The 15,189-nt window shown below is 35.1% G+C and overlaps 1 protein-coding gene across 4 annotated transcripts in view; it reads right to left on the bottom strand.

Moving 5' to 3' along the window:
* Positions 1-15,189, bottom strand: part of HDAC9 (histone deacetylase 9) — a 493,660-nt gene that overhangs the window by 61,352 nt on the left and 417,119 nt on the right. For all 4 annotated transcript variants that reach the window (XM_014786502.2, XM_087428258.1, XM_087428399.1 and 1 more), the window contains one exon: positions 13,677-13,798. In XM_014786502.2, the coding sequence (XP_014641988.1) occupies positions 13,677-13,798 (122 nt within the window). The remainder of the gene's footprint in view (positions 1-13,676; positions 13,799-15,189) is intronic.

The raw sequence follows: 15,189 nt of genomic DNA, 5'->3' as shown, positions 1-15,189 counted from the left end.
AGGGAGCTGAATTGTAAAAAATTTCAACATCACTGCTTCAGAGCAGGGAAGGTAGTGGATTTGAAAAAGCTTCCTATAAACTGTAGTGCTTAAGATGGCTTTTGATAAATGAGTAGGCAATTCAGATCTGAAGAAGCCACCATGGAAAAGCCCAGGGCATGTGTGAAAAATTCACACAAAACTTTGAACAAGAGAATTAATGGGATCAGAGCTGCCGTTTAGAAAGATGAATGCTAGTCAGAGTTTCATTCTCAGTCCAGGTCATCTGAGAGCTACTGTAAACTCCAGACTTCCCAGGGTGGGCAAATGAGGCATGCTCCCTATCACTCCCCCCAGTATAATTTATCTCTCTGTGAGTGTGACTGATTCAGGGTTGGTACATGACCCAGGCTGTTCAAATACATTAGTCCAGGAATTGATGAGAACTACTGAGGGGAAAATGCTTGTTTTTGCCATTCTCGTTAAGCAGGCTATACTGGGTTATCCTCGTCACCATTTGGAGACGGCATTACTGTATATCAAGTCCAGCAGAACCAGGATAGGAACTCATACTTCTAATAACAACATGTGAACACATTGAACTAATATCCTCTAAGCACCTGGACACTAAAAAAATTCAGTTAAATGAACACCTCCAAACCTCCTCACTGTTTTTTTTAAAACTAAGCTAATTTATTGGTATTGGTTTCTTGCTACCTAAAAATAAAGAGTCCTGAAAAACATAATTCTACTCAGATATCATCTTGTTTGGGTTATGTGATTTAGAATGCTTCTAAGGCTATGTCCAAACTCAGAGGGAAGAGTTTGCTGTGACTGATTAGTGATGTCTGCCTTGGGCACCGAAGGGATCTTGCAGCGACACTCAGTCTATCTCTTTGCTTGCCTAGGTCTATATCTGTGCTGTCCTATATGATAGTCACTAGCTAGCTACATGTGGATATTTAAATTCAAATTTAAATTAATTAAAATTTGCTAACAAAAATTTATATCCTCAGGCACACTAGCCACATTTTGTGTTCAATTTCAAGTGGCTACACTGCCTAGTGGCTACTGAATTGGACAGTGCAGATATAGAAGTTTTCCATCATTACAGGATATTCTATCGGTCAGTACCAGTCTGTAGTATTTTCAAAGAACCACATATGTATAGCTGTAGCAGGCTAATAAATTCTTTCTGAGAATTTCTTCTGTTACTTATTTTAAAATATACTTAATAAAATTAAAATAGATAATTCCAATTAAGCTGAAAGCTTATAACTAAAAAAATTAATACATCAATGTCTTCTCTTATCCTGATTCTTCAAGTGATTTGGATCTTTGCTTTCACTCGAGAATGTTTATAATCTGGAAATGTGAAATAGTAGTTCCCTAAGAAGTAAGGTGGTTCCAATGCTAAATTAAATTAACTTTCCATCCACCTTTCAGGAACCTACTGCATGTGCCTCACTACGAGGACTGTGAGCTCCTTAATAGGAAAACTCCTTTTTTATTCATAGTGATTTCTTTAATACCCACTAATAGGCCGAGCATAAAGTGTGGTTTGTCAGGTAAGGAATGAAGATGTTACAAACACTCCCTTCAAGGACATTTTTACCATCCAGTTGGAAAGAACAAGATGAAAACAATAGTATGAAATATGATATCTAACAATTGACATATGATTGCCAGATTCTATAGCAAAAATTACAGTGATATGGGAATATAGATAAAGAAAATGTCAGAAAGGGGGTTTTATGAAAAATGACTTTTGAATTTATCTTGTATATGGATAGGTGATAAAGAATGGAGGAATTAGTATAAATGTTGAAATAAAAATAAAATTAAGAAGCTCAAAAGCAAATAGTTTTACAAAAGAGGAGATTGGTAGACAGAAATAAAGATAACTCTGGGTAGGTAAATTAAGGCCACTTAATGAAAAATCTAGCATGCCAGGATTAACTGATATTATGTGCTGCCTGAATACTAAGCAAGTTTTTTAGCAAGCAGGTAATGGTTTCCCCCAGATTTCTTTGCCATAAAGGCTTTCATTTCAAAGTAACACAGTGGGTGGTTGAAGGTTTAAAGAAAACATAATCACAAATATCTCATCATTTATTTTGTCATCTTTTAATTTATTTCATTAGATATGTCTAGACAGATGAAAGTGTATCTATTTATTAGGAATATTTCCCCAGTGTTTCAAGTTATATAATTGTGAATATTACAAATTAGGAGTCATTTTTCAATCATTTTCAATCATGATTATACAACAGATGGCCAAATGCTTTCAAAGTCTTAATTATTATTTTTTGCCAATTTCTCTTTCCAATCTTATCTAAAATGTCTTGCCTGTTTCTAATTGAGTATTTTATGGGGAGTGAAAAATATGTCATTAGACTTTGCTATAGTTAATTATAATGAATTTGAGATACAGTTCTGCAAAAGCACCGTCATTTATTTCTTATTATATGTTCTTCAATCATTAACATTTTCTTATCTTATTCTTCATGAAACATGATGATATATTTCCTTTTTAGACTTATACACAATCTTAGGAATCATTTGGTCCAAATCTTTCACTTAGCTGAGAAATCTGAGATCCAAAATTATGAAGTGCTATGTTCAAGGTCATATATTAGTGACAAGGTTAAGACCACAATTCTAGACTCCTTTCGCCATTCTAATTCTTTTACAATTACACCATGTGGCTACTACTAATAATTCCTACCACTAATGCCACACCATTATTCACAGTCACTCTTATTGGTAATATGTACTGAGACTTTGCCATGTGTCAGGCACTGTGCTAGGCACTTTCATGTAATATCTTTATGGTTTACAATCATCCTGCAAGGCAAATATTTCCCATACTTGATACTCGAAAAAACTGAGGCTCAGAGAAGTCCTATAACTTGCCCATGGTCACAGAGCTCTAAGTGGTAGCACCATGATGGAATTCTCAGCCAGATCTAACTCTAAACCATGAGATTATTCTCCATGCTTTGTCTTTTCAGGCTATATTAACTTTTTCAGACTAGTTTCCCTCACAAGCAACTAATTTGAGTTAGATTTTCAAAGTTCTTACAAGGTTGATTAATTATCACACAATTTTCAATTGACACTTGCTCTTAGCTCCAACTAGTTATCACACATATTGCATATACAATCTGTGACACCAGCTTCTCATTTTTGAATTGTGAAATTTAAACCATTTTGTTCCTTGATTCTATCCCTAACCCAACTTCTGAATCAAAAAGTCTCAGGAATATTAATTTCTATTATGCTTTTTGATTTTTAAATGAAAAATTACATATTATAAATTTGTATTCTTTCTCTATCACAAGGAATCTTACTATTCTAAATCATTTAATTCTTGGGTAAATACTACAGTAATTTATCACTTGTAACATGCACAATTACTTTGTACACCACTAAGAAAAAAATGCAAAAACAAAAAAACATTGCTAGTTAAATTATGAAATATCATCCATTAGACCCATTCAGATTTCAGATATGTTTGTTTAAAAAATGAGCATCTTAGAATCAATGAAATACAGCAGTTTAAAATGGCCAACTTTTCATAATCTATATGGTTAAATCTATCAGACAGGCTTCTTTTAAAAAGTAAATTATCTATGTAAAAAATTAAATACTATTTTAAAAAGGAGCTGAATTTTCTAATTTTTAGAGGGCCAAAGATTGGTTTGTTTTCTTACCTTATTAAATTTCTAGTGTTTGATATTATGAGAAAAGTAAGAAAAACACAGAAAAAAAAACTCCTTATAGTTCCCATCTTGCTTATACAGTAATTTTACTCTGTTCCAACTCAATATTTCATCAAACTTATTTTCAAAGTAGCAAAAATCAATGGAGTGTTGATTTCCATTAAGGAGAAGAGAGAGATGACATATAGATGAGGGCATAGAATAAAATACCTTAGAATGAATCACTAGGGAAAGATGTTAGTACAAACTATTACATTCCTTCCAAAACGTGATTTAAAATTATTTCAGTCTATTCTATCTCTGTCACAGTTTCTAGCACATGGATTTGTTAGTCATGGCCAAGCTGAGCAGAAAGAGAGTCAATCACTAATGTTAATCTTTTAAAAAAATCTATTATAATTAAGTGGTAGACATTATATTGCTTAAATATGAATCTGTCACATTGAAAAGTTGTGTTTTTAAAATTTTAAACAAATATTTTATAGGTTTAGGAGTCAGTGGCAGACTTCTAGTATTAGCTCCAACATGCAAAGAGCTTGGAAATCTTTACTTGCATCTTCACCACAAGAAAAAAACTGAGTGAATTAAAAATCAAAGTGATTTTCTTCGACCCGTCAGAGAATTGAGGTCTCAGAGCAAACTGATACCCCAAAACCTGGAAAGAAAGGAAAACACAGAAAATCACAGCTGAGATGGGACTCCTGGGAGCAGAAGCCACTGTACCCAGTAACTGGTAGGAACACTTGCATGTTAATTTTGATGAGTTGCTGAAGGGAGGAATTGCTGAAGGCTGAGTGTGGACTAGCTTGAGAGTTAAAAACTCCAGGGGCCCAATCTCAGGGAGAACTCTACACATTCATGGGTTTTACTTACAGGAACACAACCAGGTTCTCTCAGTGAAGATCAGTGAAAAGTCCCCTTCTGTATAAGTGAGGGTAGGAAGTAGGGGTGGAGGGGGGGAGAAAAGTAGCCATTTTGAAATACTCCCGGGGAAAAGTAACAATTTAAAAATATACCCAGAGCATTCTACGTCACAAAAACCTGCCCTCCAAGGAAAAATATTTTACCAGATCTTTCTTTGACCAGGAGGGAAGGGCAATTAGCCAACCCCAGCCCCTTCTTGCCTTTCTGGCTCACTTAAAGGGAGGATAAAAAGAAGCTAAGAAATAGTTTTGGAGGTCACAGACCATAGACTTAGGCCCACTAAAAAACAGAGATTTAATCATAAGATTGTAGAACACTGCTCCTCCCCATCATCTTACCACCATATCAACAGGGTTCCAGTATAACGGTGGTTTACAACTGAGAGAGCTGCAAAAACACAGGTTCTGAAACCCAGGACAAAGGAGTTCAAGTTTTCCTGGATTAGGATGAAACTGTGCCTGTATCCACAAGGTTAACATGAGAAACAAAGTAACCAAAGTTTCTGAGCTTGCCTTGCAGAACAGCAGGAGGACCACTAATAAGAGAATAGCCTGCTGACAGCCCTCCGCCTGACTAAGCATCACGCAGGAGCACTGAGAAGCTAAAATGAACAACTGTAACCTTTGCATGTCATAGACTAAAGATCCACTGCATGCAACACATAGAACCCCCCTGAATTTGCAGAGGCAGCCCATGAAGAAATATGAAAGACAGTTGCCCCCACATTGAGGACTATTAGAACTTCAGCCCCCAAGGCCACATGCTGCCCCTTCCCATTTTATTCTCACAATATGCTTTGGAAACATGCTTAGAACTGCAAATGCACATAGGCTAGCTAATCTGCAACCAGTAGAAAGAATAACTTGTTAGCAGAAAATATATGTCCTCTGCCCAAACTGTTCCTTCTGTCCCAGATGAGGAATGAACTGAGGTTTTCTTAAATTCCTCATGAATGTTGCATTCAGCAGAACCGCTACAGAGAGGTGCCCTATGTTCTGTGGTCATCCATCATCCGACATTTCTGAGCCCCCTCCCGTTTGCCTTATATAAGTCATTTCCAAATCAGTTCCCTTTAAGATGGGTTTTCGTTAGGACAACAGTCCACCATTTTCCGATTTGCTGGCTTATCACTTATTAAAGTTCTTTCTCTACTACTGCCTGCTTGGCCTTTTATCTTGCAGCGAGCAGATCGAGCCCTCACTCGGTATTAACTCTATGTATGAGGGTGTTCTCAGGCAAACCCCAAGACAACAGAGGAAGGAAAAAAAATGAGGAAACTAAAGCCTATGGCACCTACAGCTACAGCAAACATTAAATGCAGTCTAGTACCAGCCAGATTAACATAAAATCTCACACCAGATCCTAACCACTCAATTTCTATTTTGTAATATATCATGTCCAGCTTTCAACAAAAAATTGCAAAGCATGCGGAAAGGCAAGAGAAAACACAGTCTGAAGAGACAAAGCAAGCATCAGACCAGACTCAGAGATGACAAAGATTCTGGAATTATCAGACAGAGAACTTAAAATAACTATGAGTAATATGTTAAGGGCTCTAGTGGAAAAAGCTGACAACATGCAAGAACATATGGGTAAACGTAAGCAGAGGTGGAAACTCTAAGAAAGACTCAAAAGGAAATGCCTGAAATCAAAAGCACAGAAATGAAGAATGCCATTGATGTGCTCATCAGTAGAATGGACATGGCTGAGGAAAGAATCAATGATCTTGCAACACATCAATAGAAACTTCCCAAGCTGAAAGGCAAAAAGAAAAAGAATGAAAAAAAGAACAGAATACCCCAGAACTCTGGGACAATTACAAAAGATAGAACATACGAGTAATGGGAATCCCAGAATAACAAGAAAGAAAGAAAGGAGCAAAAGAATATTTGAATAGTGGCTGGAATCCATAGATACAGCAATCTCAGGGCACATGAAGCATAAATACCCAAAACTAAACACCTCAGCATATCATATTCAAACTGCAGAAAACCAATGACAAAGAGAATATTTTCAAAGAAACCAGAGGATATTAGCAAGCAGCTTGCCTATAAAGTAACAAGGATAAGAATTACATCATATTTCTTGTCAGAAACCATGCAAACAAGAAGAGAGTACAGTGAAACGTTTAAAGTATTGCAAGAAAAAAACCCAGCAATCTAGAATTCTGTACTCAGTGAAATTATCCTTTAAACATGAAACAGAAATAAAAACTTCTCAGACAAACAAAAACTAAGGGAATTTGTTGCCAGCAGACCTGCCTTGCAAGAAATAGTAAAAGAAGTTCTTCAGCAAGAAAGAAAAAGATATAGGTCAGAATCTCAGATCTATATAAAGGAAAGAATAAACTAAGATAACAGAAAATATTTTATTTTTCTTATTTTTAACTGGTCTAATCGATTATTCAAAATAATAATATCAAAAATGTATTGAGTAATTTTAGCTTATAGAAAACTGAAATTAATATTATAAATGATGGGAGGGAAGAACTGGGATACTCTGTTATAAGGAACCTTTACCCATAAAGCAGTATAGTGTCATTTGAAAGTGGATGTAGATTAGCTGTGAATGTGTAATTGAAACTCTAAGAAAACCACAAAAGAAATTTTTTAAAGAGGTACAATTGATATGCTAAGATGGTAGAGAACATGGAATCATATAAAATGCTTAATTAAAATCAGAGAAGGCAGAAAAAGAAGGGAAGATTAAAAAAATAAAGATTAAGTACAATGATTGGAAAACAGTTACAAACATGGTAGATATTAATCTAAGTACATCAATAACAACTTTAAATGTGAATGGTCTAACACACTAATTAAAAGAGACTGTCAGAGTAGATTAAAAAAAAAAAAAGACCCAAGTATATGTTGCCTATAAGAAAACCATTTTAGAGCCAGCCCTGACAGCCTAGTGGTTCAAGTTCAGCATGCTCTGCTTCAGCAGCCAGGGTTCTGTTCCTGGGTGCAGAACCACACCACTCATCTTTCAGTAGCCATGCTGTGGCAGCGGCTCATGTAGAAGAACTAGAAGGACTTAAACTAGAATATACAACTGTGTACTGGGGCTTTGGTGAGGAAAACATTTAAAATATAATGACCCAGATAAATTAAAAGTAAAGCAATGGAGAAAGATATACCATGCTAATGCAAAAAAATTACAAAATAAAACTACAATGAGAAACCATTATATACCTACTAGAATGGTATATAAAATCCAGAAAACCAAAACTGAAAATACCAATGCTAGTGAGTATGTGGTGCAACAGGAACTCTGATCCACTGCAGGTGGGCATGCAAAATGGTACAGCCACTTTGAAAGACAGTTTGGCAGTTTCTTACAAAACTAAACATAGTCTTACTATAAGATCCAGCTAGTACACTCCTAGGTATTTACCTAATTGAGTTGAAAACTTATATCCACACAAAAACCGAATGTTTACAGCAGCTTTGTTCATAATTGCTAAAACGTGGAAGGAAACAAGATGTCTTTCAATAGGTAAATGGATAAACTTTGGTTCATCCATACAACACAATCGTATTCAGCAATAAAAAGAAATGAGCTTTCAAGCCACAAAAAGACATGGAGGAATCTTAAATGCATATTGCCAAGTGAAAGAAGCCAGTCTGAAAAGGCTACATACTGTATGATTCCAACTATATTACATTCTGCAGAAGGCAAAACTATAGAGACAGTACAAATATCAGTTGTTACCAGGGGTTGGTCAGGGGAAGGGATGAATAGATGGAACACAAAATTTTTAGAGCAGTGAAACTATTCTGCATTATATTGTAATGGTGAATACACGACATAACATTATGCATTTGTCAAGATCTATAGAACTTTACTACACAAAGAGTAAACCTTAATGTAAATTACAGACTACAATAAAAATAATGTATGGAGAGTGGTTCATTAATTGTACCAAATGTACCACAATAAGGCAAGATGTTAAAAAGAGCAGAGACTGTGGGAGAGAGGGGAGAGTAATATGGGAACCCTCTGTATTATCCACTCAATTTTTCTGTAAACCTAAAACTGTTCTAAAAATTAAACTCTATTAATTGAAAAATGAAGTCAATGGCAGAAATTAAAACTCAGTTTGGCTCTAGTGAGCACAGAGCATCAATTAGGGTTCCTGCTGTGGTAAAGGACAGAAACAAGTTTCTGCTACTTTTGGACATCATACTAGGCTCTGAAATGCCAGGGAGTGTGCAAAATTAACAAAGACCTTTATTCCCATCTTGACATTAGCATTGCAAGTTGCACATAGCTTAAAAAGAAAATGTTTATCACTTTCTCCTCAGTTTACTAGTTTTATCAATAAAGGTGGCAGAATACAAGATATTAAAAAGACTTTCCATAACAGTAAGAGGTTTATTTTTAACCTGATGAAAATAAATGAAACTCAATTCCTTATCAACTAGAAACATAATGTTAAGATTCACAAGCACTCACTAAGTCCTAGGTATGATCCTAAGTGCATTACATGCATTACTTAATTGAATCTTCAAAATAACTGTATGAACCACGTGCAATCATTATTCCCATTTTACAGATGAGGGAATAATGGCCTAAAGACGTGAAGTAAATTTCCCAAGATTGAGGATCCAGATTTCCCACCAGTAGGTGGATTCACAGCCTGTGTTACTGTGCCAGATTGCTTCTCAATTCTGGGAAAGCTGGTGTAAAATTTATCACAAAGAGTATATTTCAATAATTTTAAGCAAGAATAGCCAAAACAATGGAACTAAGATAGAGTACTGAGATATATAAAAATGCTCTAGTTTTTGTCAATCTGGAATAAGATTCTGAGAGAATATTTTTACAAGCATAAGTGCTATCTTGGTGCTATCTGTACAGAAATGTGTGTGTGTTCATGTGTGTACATGTGCACGTGTTTATGTATCATGAGAAAGACAGAACTAGACAGAGAGAAGAGAGCAAGAGAGATTCTAAAACACTTTTTTTTAAAAAACCTCCTTGTATTAATTCTGGATTATAATAACTTGAACGGGTCACCAAGGTACCACAACATAACTTCTAACTGCTACACTGAGGGAGATTTATAAAGCTATATGTCTCATTTCTGCCTTCTTTCCAATTTATTCAGTGTGGAAAATGACATTGGCCTTCCAAAACCCTAACTTACGTTTGGACCCTTTCCATCTTTGAGTCTTATTCTAATGTTGCTGACCATTAAAATGAGTATTTCAGTGGGGCTGGAACAGTCCTATTAGCCCAAGCCAAGCTTTATATGGCTTGTGCACTTTAAGAGGTTAATCTAGCCAGCCAACTCACTTTGTTCAGAAGTATTAAATGGAAAGACTGTAACATTCAAAGAGAGGCAAAGTTCACTGGGTAAGACCCCAAAAATATAATGGAGCATAAAACCTCTAGAATTTTTTACCATAATATTTTATGAAACATATGCACACATTCACTGGAATAGGATCCAATTCAAATGGTTTTGAAGGTCAGTTCAAAGTCACCACATATGCAGTATCTTTGTGAGAAATATGTACTATTTCAAAAGTGCCGGGACCCAGAAGCTTCCTTTCCCTATTTTATAGTTTATCATCAGCCCAGCAGTGTACTATATTAGGGAAAAAATGTCACCTACTACAGCATGATATAACTTGCAGCCAAAACATAAAGTTCAGTAAAATATTCCAAATTTCAGTATCAACAAATTCTTGCATTATGGGACAAAAGGAATCCCAGAGGGTAATTCTAAAAGGAAGCATTAAGTGTGGGCAATGAATATAAAAATTAAAAACAATTATTTTATTCCCAACTTTACAACTAATTATGAAAGCCCTTGATGTTCATTGTTGCAAAAGGAGCAAAAGTCTCTCAATTCCTACATTTAAAAGAAAAGTGAACTAGGAATGGGCCCGACTAGAGCCAACTATTCCTATTATTCTGATGTTTTTTTCCAAAATGCCCCAATTCTATGAGCAACTATAATTCTCCTAAGGGGAAGGAAGTAAAGGTCCACTTTGCATGACAAAGGTCACATTTCTGCAGGCAAATGAGACTTCCATGGTTGACTGTTCCTGGATTGTCACTGTCTGGCTGGATCCTAAAAGGTCAAGAGAGGTTCCAAATTGTGCTCACTGCTCAAGGGACACCCCTGGGGCCACTTGAATCATTTTAAGGTCATTAGGACTTTTCTGACTCTGGTTCCAGCTTTTCTCCCTTAAATCTTGCTAATACATATTGGCAATTCAGTGCTGTTGTAGGTTAAAAAGAAATTGAAAGTATTTAGTATTATATGTAGATCAAAAGATAGAATCCACTTTATTTAACAACTTCATTTAAATCTAAGATTGAGTTCAGTGAAATTCAAGTAGACCACAGAGGATGATAATCAGGCCCAAACAGAAAAAGCCTGACTGTATTATAGCCGTCCTGGTATTTATACTACATGATCAATGCCACATTCATGTAACATGATTTCATTTACTATGATGTAGCTTTATGTGAAAATTATCTTAAACAGTTTCCCCAATCATCACATATGCTTAATTCTGGTAACAGTTTATTGTTTACTTTTTTTTGTAATAACAATTGAGCCACTAAACTATAACAAATGCTGAAGTAAAAATAATTATTTGACTGTATTTCAATGCTCTTTCTATTTAGTACAAATATGTGTCTACACTTTCTCACAGTGGATTGGATTATATTTATAAAAGTGGGAAGAGTTCCACCTATTTGTAATTAATGAAGAGTAAGTATTTTAGATAATGTGTAAAAAACATCCATATTTGATTATATTATACTTTTCTTAGACAATAGAAATTGAATTAAGAAATATTTTGAAATCCCTATAGAGATATAAAAGTATTAACGGCTATTCAAGAACTTTACTGATAACAATGCTTGAAAATGTTTAGATGTACAGATCAGCAGCCTGACACATCATAAATACCAGATTTTCAATATAAAGGGAAGAAATTAAAATACCAGGCAAATACAGAAAATATACCACTAGAAAAGACAAGGGCTGTATCTTCTCACTATTATTGTATATCACATAGACAGACACAGAAAATATCTTTCACATTAGTACAAATATGAATAAAACTTTGCAACATATATCCTGAGCAGGATTTCTTTTCGAAAGTTGTTGTGGATTGAGAATTTCTACAATAACAATTAGCGGCTTGCTATTCCTTCTTTGCAGAAGAAAAATCCTAAGCTGTTCTCATGGAAACAGTGGGACACAAGTATAGGTTTTTAGTACTTGTCGATAAGTATTGAAAAAGATCAGGTTTTCTTTCTGGATGCTTGCTGGTTCCAAATGCCACTTCTTTTCAAAGTCAGTGTCAGTTCTGCAGTCAGTTTTCAATCTCCCAGTGGTAAGAATATATTCAAAGGCTGTGTGCACAGCAGGGTAGAAGTCTTTCTCTGTGAATGTAACTATATCACTCATCAGTAACCTCCTGCCATAGGGGACTTGTGTTTTCTTTCCTTTTAGTGACTCCTTGGGCTCTTGAATGCCAGTCACTGCCCTGAGACCTGGGGCAATAGTCATATAATCTCTGTCAATAGTTCCTGCACATGCCATTGGTGCAACTAAATGTCAAGGCTGCAGATCAAAGTCCCCACATTCTAAAACTCATGTCCTTTATGGATCAATTTTCATAAACTCTACTCCGTGTTTTAGAAATACATGGAGGTTCACTCTTTGCTTTCTTCCTTTTATCCTAGAGAAGTTTATTTATATGAAAGGCAATCTGATTTGTAGATAATAGTGTGAAATTTTGATGCAATACATAAAACTCATCCTTTCCTTTGCATAGCCTTCTATTGAAGTATTTTAATAAACCTATAGACTTACAGTAGAAATGAAAAAATCTTTGGGCGATTAAAATAAAAAGGCACAGGTGGCTTTGCAATACTTGACCATCCTTCCCCAGTGCCTGGTATAATATGGGCTAGATGGTAGGTGAAACATTTTTACTCATGATTGATTTTATTTTTAAATCTTCATTATGCTACAGGAAAATTATAAGACAGAAAATAGCTTCAGCATGTGTTTTCACAATCTATATCCATTTTAATTATTCAAAATTGCTTGGGAAAATGAATATAATTATTTGAAATCATTTTCGCTCTGTAGATTTCATATACAAATTACGTAGACCTATACTTCTCCAAGTAGACCTGAGTAAAATACAGTGGACCAAGCTATCCTCTCTCAATACCTTTTCAGATCAATTGTGGATATAAAAATTTTTTAATTTACAACCTTTTTTATAGAACTATATTCGGAAAGCACCATAAGATTTAGTACACAAATGCTATTTATGCTTATATCTAGCCAAAGTTTAAACATATTTATTATAGAGGTAAAAGCATACAACACATTAAATATGCACATATCAGAAGGCTAAAAAAGCAAAGATGGGAAAACAAATACAGGCCTTAGAGCCACAGAGCTGTTTATTAAATTCCAAATAGAAGCTTCATTGTCCCAGTTCCCCTAAGCAAATTTTAATATAATTACATGAGATTATTAGCTACAAAGCTTTACCCTGAGTTCTACTGTAATCTGTGAGACGTTAGGCAAGTCACTTACTCAGATGCTAACCTTGGCCTTATCTGTTTTAATAAACAATTAAATTTAAGGTTTTAAAAGTAAGGAAAAAAAAAATTTATTTTTTCCATTTTTGCACTACATGCTTGAGGCTCAAAAGAAAATCAGATAAAGGGAGGAAATTACAGAGGTCCTCATTAATGGAGAAGATTTAAATTTCCTGAGAAATCAAATTTCTATTTTTCTTAATTCTAATCTTTATTGCTCATAAGAAAATAATTTTTCTAAGATCCAAATGTGATAAACCTTTAAATTAAAAAAGCTTCTTTGATTATATATTGAATCAACTGATGTAAACATATTTGTTTATGCTGAGGGTAGATGTGGAGAGGGCATAATAGCCATGATTCAAATCATTTGACTTTCCTCTAGAGGCATGGCAAAATGAAACTACAGGTATGTTATGGAAGACAAAGTGGAGTCTTCTTGTTAAACCAACTTACCAGTTTTTCGAAGGGGGAAATCATCCTTCGTATCTTGTGCTCCTGGTAATGTATATTTGTAGGATGGAGACGCTCCACTCAGGGGTGGAGAGCTTTGATCCAGTGACGTATGGTGGGCAGCCCTACAAAAGAAAAAGACAGTTCACCATTTGCAATGTAGTTTTTACTGCATGTTGGTCAGCGATAATCAGTTACACATGCTGTAACATGTGTCTCAGCTGTGTTTATGTTCTTTGTTTTTAGTGTGTACAAACCACAGCCGCATGTGACCAAGTTCACTTGAGCAGTGTGTTATGGAATGACGCAGGATGCCTAAGAATGCCCACTGTGTGTTTGGTCACACGATCACATGAAAAAGTCTGCTTCACTAACAGAGAATTTACCAAGAGCCTGAGTTTTGATATCTGAGATTATTGTGTATGTTTTCTTAAGAGTCATATTAGTGGAAAAGTCATCATCCGAATCCTTTTTAGTCAATGATGTAGAACAACCAAGGTAAAAGTAAACATATAGAAGGACTTCATTTGTAAAAATTGCTAGATAGCTCACGAAAGTACATGAGCGTGGCTTTTCTACTGAAGAGACAGTACTGTGCCATCAGCCTCAGGTCTCCTGAAGTCTATAGATGTTCCAAAGTAAAGACTGGAGATCACATGCTTCTTCTGTATGAAACTGATTTTTAAAAACGTTTTGTCTTTCCTGCGTTAATATAGTGAAAGAGATGCAATTGTGCTACTGGAGAATAGTTTACAGGACTGAACATAGACTACCAAGTGGGTATATAAAACTAAAATTATTATATATGAAGAAAACAATGAATAGGGCATAATATCACCACCATGATGATTATTATACCAGTATGACTTATTTGAATCATACATTCTCAAGAATTAATTGGTTTAAGGATATTTCATCTAGCCATAACTGGCAAAAAAAAGTATTAAATTCAGATTCCAAAATTAATGATTTGTAGTTGTTGCAGTTGGACCCTACTGAAGTTCAATTCAGTACAAAAGAAAGGATTTTGTGTATATGTTTAATATACCCAAGGGAACAGCTAAACAATTTTCAGCTGACAAGTTGTTTCCCACTAAAAAACAGGTACAGTAGTTCCCATTTATCCATGGGAGATATATTCCAAGACCACCAGTGGATGCATGAAACCACAGACAGTACTGAACCCTATATATGTTTTTTTCCTATACATACATACCTATGATAAAGTTTAGTTTATAAATTAAGCACAGTAAGAGATGAACAACAATAACTTCTCTTTGGCATATCTGAATTGCCAGCATCATTACTCTTGCACTTTGAGGCTGTTATTAAGTAAAATAAGGGTCACTTGAACATTGAGCACTGAGATACCACGACAGTGGATCTGATAACCCAGATGGCTACTAAGTGACTAACAAATGGTAGCATATCCAGCGTGGATACACTGGAAAAAGGGATGATTCACATCCCAGACAGGACAGAGCTGGATGGTACAAGATTTCATCATGCTACTCAG

The sequence above is a fragment of the Ceratotherium simum genome, chromosome 1, assembly GCF_057802395.1.
Source record: "Ceratotherium simum simum isolate JZ-2026a chromosome 1, ASM5780239v1, whole genome shotgun sequence".
NCBI lineage: Eukaryota > Metazoa > Chordata > Mammalia > Perissodactyla > Rhinocerotidae > Ceratotherium > Ceratotherium simum.
The sequence above is the reverse complement of the archived record's forward strand: the minus strand, read 5'-3'. Positions and strand labels throughout refer to the sequence as shown.